The sequence below is a fragment of the Zootoca vivipara genome, chromosome 5 (genome assembly GCF_963506605.1).
Source record: "Zootoca vivipara chromosome 5, rZooViv1.1, whole genome shotgun sequence".
Classification (NCBI taxonomy): Eukaryota; Metazoa; Chordata; class Lepidosauria; order Squamata; family Lacertidae; genus Zootoca; species Zootoca vivipara.
The window spans coordinates 68,785,685-68,806,513 of NC_083280.1; the positions used below are offsets into that span (position 1 = coordinate 68,785,685).

The 20,829-nt window shown below is 40.7% G+C and overlaps 1 protein-coding gene across 8 annotated transcripts; it reads right to left on the minus strand.

Moving 5' to 3' along the window:
* Nucleotides 1-20: 20 nt before the first annotated feature.
* FAM149B1 (family with sequence similarity 149 member B1) lies at nucleotides 21-20,758 on the minus strand. Of its 8 annotated transcripts, none has more exons than XM_035137814.2 (16): nucleotides 20,615-20,758; nucleotides 17,640-17,735; nucleotides 15,990-16,122; nucleotides 14,092-14,234; nucleotides 13,333-13,452; nucleotides 12,151-12,321; nucleotides 10,582-10,769; nucleotides 10,075-10,208; nucleotides 9,511-9,564; nucleotides 8,055-8,167; nucleotides 7,135-7,359; nucleotides 4,721-4,838; nucleotides 4,115-4,240; nucleotides 3,037-3,118; nucleotides 2,799-2,933; nucleotides 21-1,513 (listed from the first exon to the last, which is right to left on the minus strand). In XM_035137814.2, exons 1-16 carry the CDS (start codon nucleotides 20,662-20,664, stop codon nucleotides 1,446-1,448), a joined length of 1,956 nt encoding a protein of 651 aa, XP_034993705.1. In that variant the 5' UTR covers nucleotides 20,665-20,758; the 3' UTR covers nucleotides 21-1,445. The 8 variants fall into 8 exon arrangements, with proteins under 8 accessions (XP_034993705.1, XP_034993704.1, XP_060130871.1 ...); XM_035137813.2 differs by having other exon boundaries at nucleotides 21-1,516; XM_060274888.1 differs by having other exon boundaries at nucleotides 21-2,139.
* Nucleotides 20,759-20,829: the final 71 nt, after the last annotated feature.

The following is a 20,829-nucleotide window of genomic DNA, read 5'->3' on the forward strand; positions in this document are numbered from 1 at the left end:
CATGATGGGCTCTAGCTAAAATGCATCAGTTGGAGAAGCAAGGTAGGAGGCAGACAGGGTGGGGGAATGGTAAACATAGGTGTTTTTTGGGCTCTGTAGTATGCTATCTAAAACCTTGCTTCACAGTTGCTGGGGTGCGTGGCCTGGGAGTCCGTCCAAGAGTAGAAGCAAATTATCAAGCTGGTCCTGCCTTCTAACTGTGCAGGACGGGAAGCCTGAATGGTGGAGAATATCTCCCAGACTTTAAAAAACAAGAGGACAATATTGATGCAGTGAGTGAAAAAACAGTGTGTGCTAAGGGTATGAAATGTCTTGCCAACAGTGTGCCACTCATGCCTATATGACCATACAAACTTGTCAGAGCCAGAAGCTATAATGATAGAATTGGACTAATGCTGGGAAGATCCAGGTTAAAATCCCTGCTGTGCCATGAAGCTTGCTTGGGTCAGTTACTCTTGACTGCACCATTCTTAAAGCCAAGATCTACCCATTGGGATTTAATAACAATTCAAATGCATTTTAGAAAATATTTTTTATTTGTATATAAAAGTTATTCCATATTACAATTTAATAAGAATCTGTTCCCACCAGTTTTTTTTTTTACAACTTTTACATGGTATCTAGAATATAATGCAAAGCTATCTTTAATTTACATAACTTCATACAATTGTCATCTGGCACTTACTTTGTCTAGTAAGACCTAGAACTATTTTTTTATGTTACATTAAAATTACAGCAGACATTAAATGCAACATTCAATGTAGGCAATGCTTTTTCTAAATATTTCCATGTTAACAAAATGTTCTCTCCCCAATGAGAGAACATTAAAACTGAATCGTTCTGCTGTACATTATGTGTGTACCAAACATATTGCTTCATTTAAAACAAGGGAAAGTAAGTACTGAAAGTATAGTTGGTAATACACAAAATTGTTGCACTCCCAAGTTTTAATCTTGGCCACCTTTCAGACATCATCACATGCAGCTTTTTCTAAGTATGCAAACAACTGGCACTCAGAACATTTTATACAGTTAAGACAAAATACTGAAAGTGTGCCCAAGCACACTTGTTTAATTTTACTAAATATATTGCCATCAAGTGCCAATAACTGGCTAGTCAATTGGTGTTACAACATTATCACTGCTAGAGGAATCCAATTCTTTGCAATAGATTGTATTAACAATACTAGAGGTTAGCAGATTTCCTGAACACATGCTTTCAGTACCCAACAGAATACCATAGCTGATTTACAGGAACAAAAATAAGATAGAACCTTGTAGTCTTTGGCATTTGTTTTAAGTCAATACAAAAATAAGACGTTTTGTAAAGAAAGTTTTAAGACCTCTTCTGTAAACAGGTTTGATATTGCTACAGTTGAATACTGATTGTAAAAGCTTCTATAGTCATTCCCACATCTTGGAAATGGATGGTTTATTGCCACAACATTATAGTCCCTGTCTGCTTCTCGATCCACCTCGGCTGTGAGTTCTCACAGAGCCATGTAACTGAAGACCTACTGAGCAAAAACCAGATAAAAGCTGTGAAAGCAACTGTACTCAAAGCAAACATCATGCATGCAGTAAAGGGCTGTATCCAGCACTGCAGCTCTGCTAGTGCATGGGACTTCATGTGCAGAACAGAACTTCCTCTTCTGTCCCCTCCAGCTCCCCATGCACAATCAAAATCAGTTCCAGAGGGTTGGGAGACCCTCCTGGGGAGATTTGGGGGGGGGCATGCCGGGGAAGGAGAGGAAATGTAAGTCCCACTGTACAAGTGGCACCATGCTGGCACATCACTGGATACAACCTAAAATTATGCCTACAAGTGTTCATGCCACAATAAACCTGTTGATGATTCAGAACAGCACATGCTCTTGCGGTGTGATCCTCTCGTGCCAGTGTATATCATAATCTATATGGGGTCCTCAATGACACATACATTTCCAAACAAATTTTGACTGGGATGCATTCTAAGATGCCCTAGGCATGTGAAAAGACTGTGCCATTTGAGTTTACTCTCAGGCCCACTTTATACAAAGGTATAGTTGCTTTTCAGGAGTTCTCATGTGGCTTCCTTTTTACAACATTGTGATGAGAGGGACCATTGACAGTAATTACATCCTTCAGCAGTATGGAGAGCCTGGCACAGGGAATAGCCACATCATCAGTCCATCCCACATAATCAAAACATTATCCAAAAGGCATAAAGTCACCATGAGAACAGCAACCCCCCTGCTCCTGCAATGGAGGTACTAGACCTCAATTGGAAAAGGAAATTAACAATGCTCTGTCCTAAATTTGGTTCATACTGCTGGATTAAAATACAGAGCAAGACTTCTGTGTCTTTAAAACAGCAAGCACAGCTCCTTCACACTGGGTGTGATCGAAGAAGCTTCATCTTCTTTCCATACAAGTATTTGAAAAGACAAGGCCGCCCTATATCAATTTCAGTCTTAACTCGAAGCTACCGCTATCAAACTAAAAGGCACTGTCTATTAATACACATTTGGAATGTGGAATTCATATTTGCAGGGCTGAAGAAGTGTGAACTTGGAAGACTTCTGTGGCTGTCATGTATGAGGGCGTGTGCCATGGGTACTCGGTTAGACTGAAAGAATAAACACAGCTGGAACCCTGCTTTGTATGCTCAACAGTAGAAACGACAGGAATATAACCTAAATACACTATTCCAGGTTCAAAATTACATGTTTGACAAAATGGCCAACAACATCAAAGAGAATGTGATGTATTTTATGATTTGCAACCAAATATAGGGCATCGGTTCCTCTTACTTCTTACCCAGCGGAGGTTGGTCTTCTTTGTCCTCCTCGTCCTCATTCAGAAAATTACCAAGAGCCTGGTGGTGGAAGGAATTAATATAGGAAGAGCTGGATATCCCTAAACTGACTCCCATCACTCCAACATTTATAGCATCTGTAACGTAATACGAGATTTCAATCTTAAACTGTGGCATATTATTAATATGCTTGGTGTACCAAAGCCATTTTAAGCAATACATGCTCCACTTTGCACATACCTGTGCCAGCAGATCCTTTACTATTTCGTGGTTGATTAGCATAATCAATAACAGTGCAAGAGCGACGATACTGTGAGTCTGGCTAAATGCAAAAAAAAAAAAAAGTGTTAACGAATCATAGAGTTGGAAGGGAGCCTGAGGATCCAGTAGTCCAACCCCCTACAATGCAGGAATCCTGCCCCCAGCCAGTCCTGGGTGGGCTCGAACCACCAACAACCAGACGCACTGACCCATTGCGCCACTAGAGGTACCATGTTTTGGATCAGGCTATTGCAAAATCAAAATACTCAAAGCGCACAATCCTTCTCCCATGTCTGGTTCTCCTGTAGCTCTGTTTCTTCCCTACCCCAAAGCCGAGCAGCACTCCAGGGCATTATTGGGAACAGGCTGTACAACTTCCACATCCCCATCTACTCTTCCTTCTCTGCACTATAAAGTTACTCGAGATCTCAAGTAACTTAAGCATGGGGAGAGAGGGTGTAATGTCCTGGTATGTTGCTGCTTCCACATACTGAGGCAGAGAGCAATCATTGTGTAAAGCTACTATTATGAATCTGAAAGCCACTCTGAAGGCTCTCATATCTATTCTCAGGCGAAGTGTCAGTCAGTCACACACAGACACAGACACAGACACACACACACACACACAGTTTCTCTTTGCCTTCTCCCCCATAGTCCTGAAACTAAGCCAAGGTACATGGAACTGAAGCAATTCCATTTTCTACCTCTGCCGACCTAGCCATGTTTCCATTCCTTGCTTTCTCTTGTTTCCCTCTGCCTATTTTAGATGGGAAGCCCTTGTCATATGTCTTTGTCAAGTTATATGTCCACAGATGGTGTTATATAAATTAATATACGTGTCGGAGTCACACAACCTGGGACAATTAGAAGGGACCTGTGCAGATTCTAATTCATTTGCTTAAAATCTACCATTGAGTGCCGAAGGATTTTGTACCCACGCTTAAAATAACAGGGAAACCTGCAAGCATAGGCCCATGGATTTTGATAATGGCCACGGATAATGGCAACATGAATATCTACTCTTTCCAGGTTTGAATGTAATTTGAACACACCTTACCCAAAATGCATGTGATGTGTTGGGCCTGGAGAAACTGTCAGGTAATAAAAATCTCTCATGCACTGGTTGATGGTTAATTTCATCTGCTATTGCACTGCGAGCCCGGCTAGCATTCCCCCGAGATTTCTGCATGGTGAAGAGAAAAAAGCCCATGGGTTTTAGATACAAATTTACACTAAAAGAAATGCAAAAGCTTGCAAATACTGGTATCACACCCTCTGCATTAAGGCAGCAGCAGACAGTGGTGCCGTTTATTAATCTGATGAATAACAGGGAGACAAACCTTTTCACTCTCCTGGTAAACACACTGCATGAAGCATTCTGCTTCAAGGTCGATAGTCTCAAGAAGTAAAAACAGATCACTCACAACCCAGAAATTAGATATAACTACTTAGGTATTAATATTTGCTTTGAGGGTGGGTGTGGGTTTTAGTTTTAAAATGCACAACCATTAATTTTATAATAGTCTCTTGTAAATCATAAACATCCATTCAAACAAAACAAAACCCGATTCTTGCTATCTTACGGTAAGGACCACGATGTGAGGCTTGAAGAATCCCCTGTCATTCTAAGACCAGAATTATTTCAACAGAAGAGGTGGCTTACCATTTGCTTTTGAGATCCCAAATGATCTACTATATCTACTGTACTAATTGGAGGAAGGAGGTTATTTCTGCTCAGTGGCATTGGGGAAGGTGATGACAGTTGTTCATTTGCAGTGGACCTGGAAAAGACCAATGGCAATTACTAAAAAAGACATTTGCACTGGAAATTACAAGACTGATGTGAATTCAAGTTAAATAACAAAACAAAGTCTCCATGCAAGTTGATGAAAAATACTGGGTTTCAGTGTGGGGAGTTGATGAAATTCTGGCCTAAATGGTGAGCTCCACGTGGGAGAAAGTCCAGCAGAGATGAGAAATGGAGGAATTGGCATACATTTTGTAGACATTTGTCTCCAATACTGAACCATCACCAGTGAGGAAGACATTGTAGCTATTTCAAGCTTCAACACTTTTCCTAGTTTAAGGTTAAAGGAAGAAAATAACTGTCTTCCACAGGTAACCTGACACCCTTCAAAGCTGATTTATTTAAATTATTTCACCGCAATGAACAGCAACACAACTTCAGGACTGCTTTCAGATCTATGAAATGCCTTCCTTGTTAAGTCCTTTCAAAACTCTGCTTCTCTTTTACCTCTAAAAATCAATGACCAACGTGACCTACTATCTGATGGATTTGCCTCAAGCTTAACATGTGTCTGCAATAATAGTCTAATAAGTCTTGTCAAAGGCCTAGACTTCAGGAATGGATTGAGGCAAAATACTCGCATGTCATCCATTATTCAATCACCAGAGAAGAGAATGATATGTGTGAGCTGAAATACAAGAAACATACCAATGGAACAAGGCAAGCTATTACTAGCATTTGAAGCAGATATCGTCACACAGTGAAGCTAAGTGTCTGACATAATATACATCTTGGTATATGGCTGAAATGGATGAGACAAGTTGTGTTAAACTCAACTCAAGTAAGACAGATGCTTGAGGGCAAAGGGAAGCTTTTTTGCAGATTCTACATCAACTTCTTTAGTTGTCAGCACCTGTCCATTGATTGTGTAGTAGGTGGTGCACACTTTGGGACCAATCCGTCTTGTGTCCAAGTTTCAACTGTGGTCACATTTACTTCTTCTAGGTCTATACCTTGGTTACCTTGAGGGATGAATACTGCAGGGCTCTCTACCTGGGGCTGTAGAATGGAAAATACAGAGTAGCTGCGACTGGTCCAAGCTCAAGTAGCCAATCTCTTTCAGCACTACTATACTGCCTCTCAATTTTATATTGGACTCAAAGGAAATCCTTGTTCTAGCTATAACTTGGCCTTCTCACTGCCCAGCAAGCACCCCTCTGTGGCAGAGCTTCTGTAATATTTGTTCATTATATTTATGAGCCACTCTGTAACAATGTTCTTTGAGCAATGAACAAATAAAGCAGCTTCACAAAATCAAAGAATACAATGAAGCAAAGACTAAAAGCCAACAGCCAAGGGAGCATGATGCGACTCTAAACTTATCTGCTACCATAAAAGGGGGTGGGGGGAAATATTCCAAAGAGACAAAACTCTAAACTTCCAAGTAAACAAGAAGAACAGAAGGGTTGCAGAGAGAATCAAATATGTGTTTACAAAGAACTGAAACTATTGCACAGATTCTGTTCTTAATGGTAGAATAGTGCTAGTCCTCATTCAGCATTAATGGCAGAGTGTGGCTATCCGCATGCAATGCATGCAGGATAAACTCGCTCTGGAGGTGGAAGTGCTGTTCCCGGGCTCCTTTGGGAGGAAGGGTGGGATATATAAATTTAATAAATAAAGTACCCTCCACGGCTTTTGGAAAATGCACCATGCCCCCTGTATTGGAGAAGAGGAACACAAAGCCTCCACAAACCTTTGTGTTTTTAAAAAAGAATAAATTTTAAAGGCTTATGTAAAGTGGTAGAGGATCCACTCAATAGAGTTACCCTTCTTGTCCTTATTTTAAAGATCATAAAATAGCACAGATGTGAAGAACTGGAAGGGAAGGGGAATTGTGTTGCCCAGCACTAAAGATATAATGGGCATTATCTTTCAGAAGGCTATAATAAGCAGCCACATTTTATGTAGTACAGTGGTACCTTGGTTCACGAACGGCTTAGTTGTCGAACAAATCGGCTCCCGAACTCCGCAAACCCAGAAGTAAATGTTCTGGTTTTTGGACGTTTTCAGAAGCCGAATGTCCAACAGGAGGCTTCCAATTGAGTGCAGGAAGCTCCTGCAGACAATCGGAAACCCTGCCTTGGTTTCTGAACGGTTTCAGGAGTCGAACGGACTCCCGGAATGGATTAAGTACAAGAACCAAGGTACCACTGTACTCTATTGCTGGAGAAAGTCTGCACCCCACCCTCGCCTTCCATAAGATCTGATCCTGTCACGCTGAACATTTCAAAAGGCAGAGATTAAGCCAGAAGTACGTATCAACCTACAGCCGTGTTCCCCTGATGACATCCTCCATGGGTCTCGGTGTTCCCGAGCGAGAATGGCTCGTGTTGATGGGGTGCAGAGTACGTGGTGGAGGGTTGCGTCTTCTAGCAGACTGTGCAGAATAGGACAGAGAAGATGTACTGAGCTCAAGTGGGCGATTTGGCCGAGCTCTGGTTGACAGGATAGAAGTGGAGCCTGGCCTCATAAGCAATCTGTCATCCATGTCTCTGGCACCAAGTGGGGGAAAGCACAGGAGCAAAATGAAATATTCATAAACTGATTTCGCACCATCAGCATCATTTAACGAGGCACAATGCCACTACAAAGGCAGCTACCGCACAGCTACTCTGCTCTATAAAGCCCATGTGTATCCCGGTAGGATGGTCTGAAGGCACATGAGGCCAAAGCTAAGCAGGTTCAGTTCATGCCTGGGTGTGTGAACCACAAATCCACCACCTTTGGCTCCATGACAGAAGAAAGGAGCAGTATAAAATGGGTTTTTTTTAAATGTGAAAGGAAAACAGATTCCATCCTAGAATTATTACCCTTTGCATTTGCATTTCAATGAAATAGGTCAGCACCTATTGTGGTGCAGGAGCCACTAGACTGAGCAAATCCACTAGCATATTAAGTATGAATTTTACATCTTCTGCATGTTGAGAGGTGTAATTGATTTCTATGTGGGGGTTTTGACCTGAGCTAGTTTGTCCTTTAGTCTAGCTCAGTTTTAGACAAGCCAAAATGGACTAGAGTAGAAGCATTCAATGGCTCCTCCACAGCTGTGTATGCATAGAGCAGGAGGAAGGTGTTTAAAAGTCAATTTAAACTTAGCAAAACTTGAATCCCAACACAACTGTTTCCTTATATCCCTAACTCGCAGGGCAGCTTTCATACAGAACAAACAAAAGATGGCTACTCTTACAATATTTTATCCATCAGAGGCAAGTTCCTTTGGTGTAAGGGGATCCCTTGAATAACCATCAAACCATTCAAATTACGTTGTGGACCACCACTCGTTCCTTGTGAGGGATTTGCCTGCAGGTTACAAGAAATTAAATTTGCCCTCAGCATTAAATGAAAGATATGCATTTGTTAATTTCCAATCTTGGCTCTTACGGAAAAAAGGATTGGAAAAGAGTAAATGTCATGGACTCAAGAAAAGCAGTGCATACCCTCAAGTTGTTCATAAGTAACACGTAACAAGGCATGAATGGTCTTATAAGCAGTTCTTATATCTTTTTAAATTACGCACTGTTTATTATATAACATGTCTTCATAACCAAGGTAACCAAGGCAAATAAATTATTTAAGCTTAGCATAAATTAATCTGGACGAAATACTTTCAGCAGAGAACAAATGTTTAGGTCACACGCATAAGCAAACATATGACAACATGGTTAGATTTCTACTTTGTGTATATGCTACCAACTAACTATTCAGTCCTCGTACATTTGCATGACTGCATGATAGATTGATTTCAGTGGACCTTGTTACCAGCTACACGTGTACGGCTGCTGAAATTCTCATTGTTGACAAAACATGCATTATCTTGAGGTAAATCTTAGGAAACAGGGAGAGGGGGCACTTGCTGTTCTCAACTGCTGAACCGGTCCCTGCTGCACATATTGGTAGCCACATGCTGACCCAATGGCAGAGAAATCAAACGAGCATCAGTAAGTCAGCTGGGCTTACAACTGTGTTTCACAACCACCTCTCTTATCAGGTTAGGAGAAAGGACATCTTCCCTCTGCCAGCCTTGTATGCATTTTCTCACCAGAAGTATAATATCTGGTTACAGCAGCTTCTCTGTACTGAAAAGATACGATGTCTGTCATAGTCCGCTGCAGCTTTCCCTAGCTATAACTTCCAATGCAATATAATACCACTCTAGAGTTAGCTGGCCTTTAGGAGTAGGTTTTAGAAAGGGCAAAAGGGGGACTAGGAAAAGTCCTGCTTAGTACTGGGGTGCCTAATCTATAATCCTAAAAAAAAAATGTAAGCACAAATCTCATTGACGTTTGTTACTGAATTTATTCAGGATCAGCCTAAACTTGCTAAGATGGAATAATGCATGACTAATCTAAATTGCTTAATAAACACACTAGTGAATGAGGTTCTCCCTTCCCTGGACACTGCATCATATGTCCCATTGCCTCCTTAATAACAACGGGAATCCAAGAAACAGCGTGACCCAAAGCTGTCTAATTTGGAAGTAGGTTTTGCTGAAATTCATGTACAATACTTCTGTGGTAATGAATTTTGACTCAAAATAGTTCTGCATCATCTGGGAAAATGCAAAATCATCACCATCATCATCCACCTGCCATATTACACTGACAGGGGAAAGAAAAGAGCTATACCCCATGCATCATACATACTTCCAGTGTTTTCCTCTTCTTTTTACTTTTGCGGCCACATCGGTGTTTTGAGTACTATGCATACAATAAGGTATACATGAGGAAGACAGAGGATTATACAGGGAAGTGAAAGGGGGGAAATAAAAAAGGAAAGAAACCGAGTTAAAACAGATCAAACACTAGTTAAACCTTGGGTACTTATCTCTATTATGGAGAGTATGCAGAGCAAGAACTAGTACACATTTTTAAAAAACAAAGGTAATTAACAGAGATGCTTTATACATCAAAGCAGCAAAATAACAGTGCTCTCTGTTGCCCACTAAGCTGGGTAATGATTGAGTTGCTATCTCCCATACCAGTTCTCTAACTCTGTATACCTCTTATTTCATCAAAGCGCAAAGAAGGAAAATGTTTTCAAAATAAGGTGGATAGAATTTTAAGAGTTGTGACAGTATGTAATAAAATGAAAGTTTTGCAAGGACAGATATAGTCAAGCCATTGCAATGTCTAATTTTCAGGCAAGTTAACATGATAAATCTCCTTGCCTAGACACCATCTCAACCTCACGTGTCTTCTTAAACTTACCGGATTTGAAGGGATGGAGGGCATCTTAGTTTGTGGCATTCGAGGTAATAACAGTGGCAAAGGCTCAAACTGCATAAAAGGGCTTCCTGAATCTGTCCGGTTTGTTTCAACAGTTATGACATTCTTCTCATCGTCTACCAGAAACAGGACAAACATAAATCAGTATGCACTGTTCACTTTGGATTCTTATAAAGCTTTTATCTACCTGAAAAGTAGATAAATGGGTTTCATACTCTTGATTTTAATCAGAAACATTTAAAAGAGCTAGAATACATGGAGTTCCATGCATGTCAGTGGACCAAAGTATCTGGCCACACAGGATAAGACTTCCCAATGCAAACCGCAAGAGTCTTAAACTATGACTCACTAGACTGAAACTGTTTCTAGGCATAAGGCATATTTCGGGGGGGGGGGGTGTAGTCTGCTAAGTATTTAACACTGCATTTTGAAGGGGGCGGGGAAAACTTTGGAGAATGATATCCACTGCATTTTAGCCTTGAAACTTACCTGAGACTGAGCCTTCCCAGTGTCTACAGATTAATTGCTCCATATGACCCAAGACTTCACTCCAGACATCATCAAACACATAGGAAAGGACAGCATCTCTCATGCAGTAGGATGGCGAAATAGGAGGGAAACCTAATTTCCGTCTGTCAGGTGAAAGACCCATTTTCCAATCATGCAACTCTTCTTCCCTTTGAATGAAGCAAGATAATGTTACAGTTCTGTTTTAATTTTATATAATCAAAGCCAGAAGTGACTTTGTGCCTACCTGACAAATTTAGAGCTGATGGGTGGAATTCAATGCTGAACTCTTCTAATTGTTCCTTCTGAGCAATCCCTGCAGCTTACCAGATGGAATGATCCCCCCTCCCCCGCCACTGCTCTGGAGGGCTTTCCCAATGCCCCTAAGAGGTGGGGAGAGGAAACCCTGTTGCGAAAGTCCTTGCACAGGGATTCTGCTGACAGAGATGGTTAGGTGACTCCTGCCCTTAATAGTCAACAAAGTTTTACTCAGAGAAGACCCACTGAAGTTAATGGTCTTAACTTAGTCATGCTCATTCATTTCAATAGTTTAATTATTAAACCAATAATAATTTTTGTACATGATATCCAATTGTATTAAGTTGCTTTAAATTATGCACAAGTTGCCTGATTTTAAAATATTCCACCTTATGTGTTTTCTATAAATTCTGTAAGCTTTCGTATTACCATGTAATAATACCATTAAGCTTTGTCCACTAATAAACCAAGAGATTTGTTTCAACGATAATCCTGAGTCTGTGGTTTCCCCTGGTTAAGATATACTCCCCGTCACAATGGGTTCCTGTTGAGCAATTCAAAACTTTGAGGGATTCAATGACTAGCCAGGATTTGGCACAGTACTCCGTGGCCATGAGTGGATCACAGAATTAAGACTCCCTACCTCCATCCCAAAGAAAAATGATCAAGACAGCTAGAAGGAAATACTACAGTAAAGGTGAATAACTAAACAAGAAGGCAGCATTCACTAAATGCTGATCATATTCCCGGTCAGTCCAGTAGCTGAAAAACTCTCTGCACTTCTTTTTTTGGAACTTTATGAATGATAAATAGCAAGCAGTACATTCCCACTAGTTATACTAGTAAAATGGCATTGGATCTACCATGTTAATAGACATTTTATTCAAATGAGACATAAATAAAATGTGCAGCTTGAGGTCAGGTATTTTGGCTCACAAGTTTCCATTGTGTCCTCTGCCATTCAGCAACTTAGTTGCAACAACCTAATACTATACGCACTGCATTATAATCAGCATTAAGAACAACATCGTGTTGCTGGGGAGGAATAAAGCTGCAATTTTAAACTCAACAGCTATTTAGTGAGAAAATCACCAAATCTATAGCGTGGCACCACCGATGAGGATTTACAAAACTATTATGAGCACTTCAGTGGAAGAACAACAACCACAACAAAATCACTGTGTGATTTATTATTTTCTACTGTTAGGAACAAATTACATTTTAGCAATTAATTCCAAGTCACTAGTAGAAAATATCAGTGCAGACTAGGTTAAACAAATATTCAATACCTACACATCTCTGCGATCGAATGCTAAATATTCCTCCATTACACCTTCAGAGACAATCACACCACCGTCTCCTGCTTCACTCTCCAATAAAAACAATTCAGGTGGTTTGGAAATGTTGTCTTCTTTACATATAGGAGTAACAGAAAGAGGAACCTTTTTGCCCAAAATACTAAACCTGAAAAAAATGGCAGTAAATAAGGATTACTTTTATATCTCAATGGTATTGGTGACATGGGCAGATTTTCCCGCTCACCCATAGAGGCTCTTAAGCTCTCCCAACAGCAATGGACAGATATCAAATCCCAACCATAAAATGAAAGCTGGAAAATATTATTCAGTTTTAATAATAATAATAATAATAATAATGGTGATGATGATGATGTTAGGCTTTTGAGTTGACTTATTTCATTTTAGACAACAAACCCCCAAAACAGACCTAATTATCCTGAATGCAATTATACCCTCTCTCTTCTTTTTAAGCACTAAGAGTAAAGAAATAATCTCAGAAACAGTTTTCTTAAATATTCCAGAAAGTAGTTGTGGAGAAATTAGCTTATGAGCCGTCTGACATTGTAGGAGCTAGTACAACCAGCAGTAGAATGCTAAGATTGTTTAGACATTCATTTAATTCCTTTATTATACTTGGTACATGATCACCTTCTGACATGGGAACTACCATCCTACCATTGCCATATGAGCTATCCTTACTATCAAGTTTTTCACCCCTTTGAAATTACGACTGTTATATGTCATGGTTTTTTCTGAACGGCAAATATATTTCATAAACAAAATAGTTACAAAGAAGACCAGTTTCTTCTTCCAATGAAAATAAGGTGGTTACAGTTATGCTATTTTTTTTAAAGTCATTTTATACTTCATCTGAGAGCAACTCATGGTGCAATCCCATGTATGTATATAAGTGTAAAGGATATAAGGTTAAGTGTATATAAGATTGCAGTCCTAAAGTGCAATCCCATGGTCCTGCAGGGGCGGGGCGAGGGGAAAGCATTCAAAGGGAGATAGGATTTGGCGGGTTTCCCTCTCCACAGCAGCTCCATGAGGTCCACCCACCGAGGCCTCCTTGATGCAAAATGTGGGGTGGAGAGCTTGCCCCAGTAGGTTTGCTCTGCCAATCATTCATTGATAATGGAACACTTCCGCAGAATTAGAGATCATTGATACTTACTCACTCGGATATTTCTCTAGTGTTGGGGTCATATCTGATGAACCTAAGGTGTTGCAAGTTGAACTAGAGTACCACCCGTAACCTTCGTCTGTGGGAATCACTACTTGTTTCCCTACAATCCTGATATTAAAGAGAGAATTACAAAAAAATAAATAAATTACAAATGGATTTGGAGAAACTGGAAAAGTATGCCTAATCCACAAAATAAGACCTAAAGCAAGCATAGGCAAACTTGGCCCTCCAGCTGTTTTGGGACTACAATTCCCATCATCCCTAGCTAACAGGACCAGTGGTCACGGAAGATGGGAGTTCCCAAAACATCTGGAGGGCCAAGTTTGCCTATGCATGACCTAAAGCATTCAGCAGGTATACAAAACCTACAACTCAAGGAGGGAATTTACTTGTGAGGGAAGGACGGTGTAAGCAACAACTACTCTTGAAGAGCACTTCCTTTGCAACATCAAGATAAAATTATCATCTCCTGCAACACTATGTTAGTATGTTCCAACAGAAGCACTTCTTACAGTTGAGTCATTCAGCATCAAAGAAGAGATTTGGAAAGAAACGGCGGAATCAATCAGCCACTGTGTTGGTACATAATGATTCACTCAGGAACAAGAGCAGAGAGGGCGGCACATTCAAAACAAAAATTGAACCTCTATTAATGTTAGCTACAGCAGTTGTGAAGCAGCTGAAAAGTACAGCTTTGTGCTATTTTCTAGTCCTGTGAAATACACCACTAACACATCATGAAAATACCTGAGATGGGGAAAGCTTGACATCCATTGTTGGCACTCCTCCTCTAGGCCTTCAACATACATGCTTGTTTTTTGTTCATACAGGAGCTCATCAATATATCTGAATATCTGCTGTACTTGCCGCGTGGCAGCTTTATCAAATTCCTGGACAAAAAATGGAGCAGAAATGAAAAAGGAAAACAGAATTACATTTTTTTGGGATTATGTGGACTAGCTATATTTTTTTACAATTTCTTCATAAAGCAAATATAAAATTAACCTTGTGGCACACACCCACATGAGACGAGATGGGGGGGGATTTATAATTCATTTTTCACTACATCTCCTCCAGGTAGCACACCTGAAGGGCTAAGGGGTCCTCAGGGAGATACACAAGGCTTTAGAACCAGGTCAATGAAGAAAGCTCAGTGGCCAGAGAATACTGACTGTGTGCTGAGAGGGTTTTTTTGTTTTGTTTTGTTTTAAAGGAAAGCAAACAATGGAGTATTTATCCATTTATTATTTAAAATAAATACTTAAAGAAATATATTCGGAGGTTATGACTGACAGGCTGACACACTGAATAGGAGCACTCTTTGTTGCAGGGCCCACTAGGAAAGAATAAATGAGTAAGCTGAATGCAGAATTGCTAATACAACTCAATAAAAATAAAAAAAATCCTTCCAGCAGCACCTTAGAGTCCAACTAAGTTTGTCATTGGTATGAGCTTTCGTGTGCATACACATACCAGTGTGTGTGCATGCACACAAAAGCTCATATCTTAGTTGGTCTCTAAGGTGCTACTGGAAGGATTTTTTTTTATTTATTTTTGACTACGGCAGAGCAACAAAGCTACCTACCTGTAACTACAACTCAAAATGTAGCTCAAGGCCAAAAAGGAATGGGGCTACACCAAGTACAGTGGTCCCTCGACTTACGAATTTAATCCGTTCCGAATGCACATCCGTAGGTCGAAAAGTTTGTAAGTCAAAAAAAGCGGTTTCCCATAGGAATGCATTGGAAACGGAAAATTTCGCAAGTCGAGTAAACCGCATCTAAAATTTGTAAGTTGAGAAAACCCCATCTAAATCACAACGGTTTTCCTTTCGGATGTCGTAAAAAACGTAAGCGTGCAGCCATTTTTTTCCATTCGTAACTCGAAATTTCGTAAGTCGAGTACTTCATAAGTCAAGGGACCACTGTACATTGCTATAGGATGGGATCCAAGTCTTTTAGAATCTTATCAGGATGGCTTAAATTTGAATGTCATTTGTTTCCAAGGACTATTTAAAGCAGTAATATATCAGACCTGAGTATTGTCCTAAGCCATGAAAGTTTTACTGACTGATTTGCAGGAAACTTTTTACATTTTAATCGGCAATACAATAACAAAACTATCAAAGATGAAGAGCAGAAGGAGGAGGAATGGGGAAGGATCAGATAAGAGATGGAGTTATTGAGCCCCAGGTACAATCCAGGTAATAAGATGATTTAAGTATATGAAACAATGCACCAGACTGCAATTCTAATTTTTGAAGGATCTAGTTTGTTAAATTATCCAAAACAGAGTTACTGATTTCTGAAGAGGAACTACACTAATAATATTTATCAGAAACTCTTCTAAAGTTATTGGACTCTGAAACCTGCAAATATTTTTAAGATAAAGACTGTTCTTAAGGATGCTGAATTCTGTACTAACTTCCAAGAATGAATACACACAACTCTATTGCATTCGCTGCAAAAAAATCATGTGCATGAGTGTAACTGAAATATGTCAAAGCTGACTTATGTCTACTGACTTACAAGTGTATTTGTTAGGACCAGTGTGTGAAATTATGTGAAGGACAGAGACCTAAACTTATCAATAATATTTTTCAAAGGATTATTCTCATTTTAACTGAAGGATTATAATCTACTCACATCATAGCCCCAAGAAAAGACTGAGCTGTCTTCTGTAGAGGTGCCTGTGAAGCTCTGACTAGCTGACCATGAGTTTCCATCGTCTACTGAAGTGACAGATTGGTAGTTTGAATCTTTTGTACTTTCAGACTCACTAAAATATACAGGGGGAGTGGAGAGAGAAGAGAGAAAGGGAATCTCAATATAAGAAAAATCATATGAGTTAAGCATTCCAAAGTGAATAGGAAGAATATGTGGAACAGTTTAGATTCTAGTGGGGAAGGTATCTTTCAAATAATGTAATTCTGTGGATACACATTAAAGGTACCATAAAATAGACACACATATGAAGTTCCGCTAATGATAAAATATGTACAGCATTCATTTATTACTATTGGACTGAAGAAGGAAGCTAAAGTTACATCACCAAATGAAACAAAATAAAAAAAATTTTTTAAATTCTTCCAGTAGCACCTTAGAGACCAACCAAGTTTGTCATTGGCATGAGCTTTCGTGTGCATGACACTTCTTCAGATACACTGGAACAGAAGTCACCAGATCCCCACATATAGTGAGAGGGTGGGGGGGGGGCACCACTCAAAAGGATGGTGGGAAACCGGACTGTTTATGACCACATTTGGTCTTGCAGGAAGAATTTATGACTGTTTAGACCTGGTCTAAACAAAGACACTGGATTCTTATCTCATTATACATGATAAAGCTATCTTTAGCCATCTCACCCATTGCTTTTCCTGTGGGACCAATTTGCAGTCGTAAACGGTCGCAAGTTCTTCCTGCAAGACCAAATGTGGTCATAAACAGTCTGGTTTCCCACCACCCTTTTGAGTGGTGCCTCTCCCCTCACTATATGTGGGGATCTGGTGACTTCTGTTTCAGTGTATCTGAAAGCTCATGCCAATGACAAACTTAGTTGGTCTCTAAGGTGCTACTGGGGGGAAGAAATTATTTTGTTTCGACTACACCAGACCAACACGGCTACCTACCTGTAACTATCACCAAATGAAGTTTAGTAACAATGAAATCAAATTATACTGTAACTAACAATATTATATAAACATAATGAAATATAGATTGGTAACAATGAAATCACATTACAGTATATTGTTTCTAACAATATTATTTAAACATAAATGTATGTGAACAATACTTAAGAACAGTTGTTGTTGTTTGTTATACTGGAGCCCCAAATTGCAATTATACAACTAAAAATGAAACATGTATATCAATCAGAAAAGAAAGAGTTGTTTTTAAAAGCAGCTATGTTTCTATTGCAAGAAAATAGGTGCCTCTTCTTAAATGGGGTTTCCGTGTATTACCATGTCCCCATTCTAGAACACTGGAAAAAAGAATGACTTTATTTATTTTCAATAAAGTTTGTAATTAAAAAAAGGAAAAAGACTATCTCTTAGAGCCTTTTGTATCTGATGACACCATGATGCAAATTAAAGCATTAGGTTATGCCTTTCCAAAAGGGCATTACTGGCTTCATAGGATTAACACCTCACCATAACCAAACAACAGTCACTATTTGATTGCATGTTTAACAAGTGTCCCAGACCTACTAAACGTGGAAGGGGAAATAGCCATAGGAATGAGAAATGAAAGCAGTCAACAACCCCCCCCCAACAAATATTTATACTATCTGAATACCTTGAAATGTCTTCCTGACTTTCAGTAGATGGATAACTGTCATCCAGTGAGTCTGGCAGGGGATGATGTTCTAAAGAACTTTTTGTAAGTCCTCGGCTAAAAAAAAGTTGGGGGAATAAAAGTAAAAATGTGATTAGCGGAAATAAATTCCAGTCTCTAACAGTGACTTTAATGTCTTCTTACCAACAAGCAATCAGCATTAAAATTGTTGGGAACTGTTTCTTATTAACATAAATATATTAAGTTTTTAAAATATACATTCAAGCCTGTCACACCAGAAGCCTGTCACACTCAAAAGGTTTTCGTATGACATTGATTGGTTCTCTAGCACATGAGTTGGTCTACAATTATGTACAGTACTGTATTCCAATTTACTTTTACAATGAGGGTCTACAAATAGGTCAGCGCCAGCTCAGAATGCATAGTTGGCAACATAGTGGCTAATCTAGTTCAGTCTCAGCCCCCACGTGCAAATACTCAAATTGAACTTGAGTATGGGTAGGATCAAATGTGCATTCAGAAAACTGCAGCTCAATCCTATACATTTCTACTCAGATTTTAGCTCCATTGTGTTCAATTGGACTTATGTCCAGGTCAGTAGAAATAGGATTGTAGCTTTAGCCTACAATAATGTGCTCTTTACCATACTTTGCAACCATGCTTGGCAACATTTGCAAACTGTCATTTGAACCAGTCACATATAGTACTAGCAGGTGTTATACTGAATCATGGGAGAGGGAAATATTGAGTGCAAGAGAGGAAAGGAACAGAAGTGTGCAATCCTTTGCAATGTTCCCTATTTCCAGACAAAAGTTAGGATCTTAATAATGTTATGCATTCACCAAGCTATGAAAACAAAAGTAATATACGTAAAGAGCAAAGGCTAAAAAAACTGGACCCTGGAGATAGGTAATGCACATTTTTTGCACTGACTTAATTTTTAGTATGTATTGCAGCTGTTCCAGTCACATTCCTTGATTCTATACTGATGTTTCCATACCATTATGTACTATAACACCATTATGTTATTCATGAAACAAGTGCACACTGCAACACATTTCCTTCCCACCGCTTACCAAGAAATTTTTCACAAACACTTCCCTTAAAACACACACCCTTCATCCATACTCAGCACAGGCATTGTTCAAAGCCTTCTTTTTAAATGGAATGAGGTTTCCTATTTAAATTCTGCTTAAACAATCACAAATACATTCTTTCTTTTTTTTATGTGTCATATGAAAATCAGAGTCCACCAACAACTAAAGGGCACCAGGTTGGCCAGTCATGGGCTACAATAGTCCTGAAAGGGCTGAGATTCGCCACAACTGTATGCAGAATTAGGTCTGCCTAGGCCCGCTGAAACCAGCAGGCTTAGGCATGCCTAACTCCACAAAGCCTCTGAACTCTCTGCCTTTTCCAAGAATTGTTGGTTCCCCTGTTCCCCACAGCGTCTGATTTATTCCATGAACATCCCAGGAAACCTCTCTGCATCTATAGTAGTGACCAGAGGAGAAATGACCACTGGGAGGAGTGCAGAGAGAAGAAACGCCATGGTGCATCTAAGACAGAACCAGACGCCTTCATCTTACCCAGCTACAACAAAACATGTCTCTCCCCTATCAGTTTCTACAGCCACAGCAGGCGCTGCAACCTTCCAATGGTTTGACTTCACCCCCAAAGGCACACTCTTCCATTGTTTCCTGAGAGACAGTCGAATGCTAACAAACTCATACCAGTAGGTCAAGAGCTTTCCAAACTGTGCGTCACAGCACGTTAAGTGTGTCGGCCGCAGTGTGTAGGCGTGTCAAGCCTTTATAAGGGATTAGTTCAACCCCCAGTTTGCTACGGTAGTACAGCGGTACCTTGGGTCTCAAATGCCTTGGTACTCAAACAACTTGGAACACAAACACTGCAAACCCGGAAGTGTTCTGATCTGCGAACTTTTTTTGGAAGCTGAACGTACTCCGTTTTGAGTGCCACACTTCTGTTTTGGGCTGATGATTTGAGTGTTACGCTGAGGTCCGTCTGTTTTTGCTATTTATTTTGTGTTTTTGTGCCTTTTTTGTTTCGTTTTTGTGACTGTGTGGAACCCAGTTCAGCTACTGATTGATTGTGTGACTGCAATACATTGTTTATTGCTTTCATTTTATGGATCAATGGTCTCGTTAGATAGTAAAATTCATGTTAAATTGCTGTTTTAGGGGTTGGTTTTAAAAGCCTGAAACGGATTGATCCATTTTGCATTACTTTCTACTGTATGGGAAAGCGTGCCTTGGTTTTGGAACGGAATTCTGGAACGGATTTAGTTTTGAGAACCAAGGTACCACTGTAAAGCTGAATTACTGTGTTGTGAAATGATGCCTGTCTCCAAAGCAGAAAGTTTGGGAAGCTCTGCCCTAGGTGGTAGCAGTGGCAAGATTTTATTGATGTTGCTGTTATCTCAGCCTTCGTTTTCAGGGAGGTGGTAAATCAACTCCTGTGAGTTAGTATGACGGATTGTTCCTCCACCAATGAAAAAACAACAGTCTAAGCCAGGCACACGCAAACTCGGCCCTCCAGATGTTTATGAACTACAATTCCCTTCATCCCTGACCACTGATCCTGTTAGCTAGGGGTGTTGGGAGTTGTACTCCCAAAACATCTGGAGGGCCGAGATTGCCTATGCCTGCTTTAAGCCTAGAAAACAGGCGTCAGGATGAAGGTTAGGCTGGGACTTTTCTCTCCAGCAAGGCGGTTTTCCACGTGGAGGGGGTCTGTTTTGGTGGGCGCGAGAGCATCCCGTCAGGGGAGCCTGCTTTCCCCCGAGGCACTCCGGAAAGATACAGCCCGGACCCGCCCCCTCCCTCGGCCTCCGTCTCCTCCGGGACGCCCCAGCAGGCCGCGGCGGCAGGGTCGCTGTCGGGGAGTCGGAAGGGTCCGCCGCCCAGACGGAAGGCGCCTCAGGGTTGCGACGCCAGCAAGAAAAGGCCACTCACATCCCCTGGGCGTCGGGGGCCACCGGCTTCCGTGTGTATCGCGAGATCATCCTCCAGCCTCAGCGCTGCATCCCGGTCCCTGTCGGCGCTGCCGGCTGGCCGCCTCGGCCCTCGGCCGCCATGGCGACGCCCCGCCCCGCCTGCCCTTCCGGTCCGCTCTAGGCGAGCGGAAGCCCTCGCTCTGTGGTGGGGGGGGAGGGCGCGAGCGCGGCCGG

Bases quoted from the DNA above. Each gene is read 5' to 3' on its own strand.
- FAM149B1 (XM_060274886.1), bottom strand. From the start codon at position 20,664: ATGATCTCGCGATACACACGGAAGCCGGTGGCCCCCGACGCCCAGGGG. The intron at 14,235-15,989 runs GTGAGTAGATTA...TTTTTTGTCCAG, and splicing joins TCTTTTCTTGGGGCTATGAT to GAATTTGATAAAGCTGCCAC. The intron at 10,209-10,581 runs GTAAGTTTCAAG...TGTTTCTGGTAG, and splicing joins CTGGGAAGGCTCAGTCTCAG to ACGATGAGAAGAATGTCATA.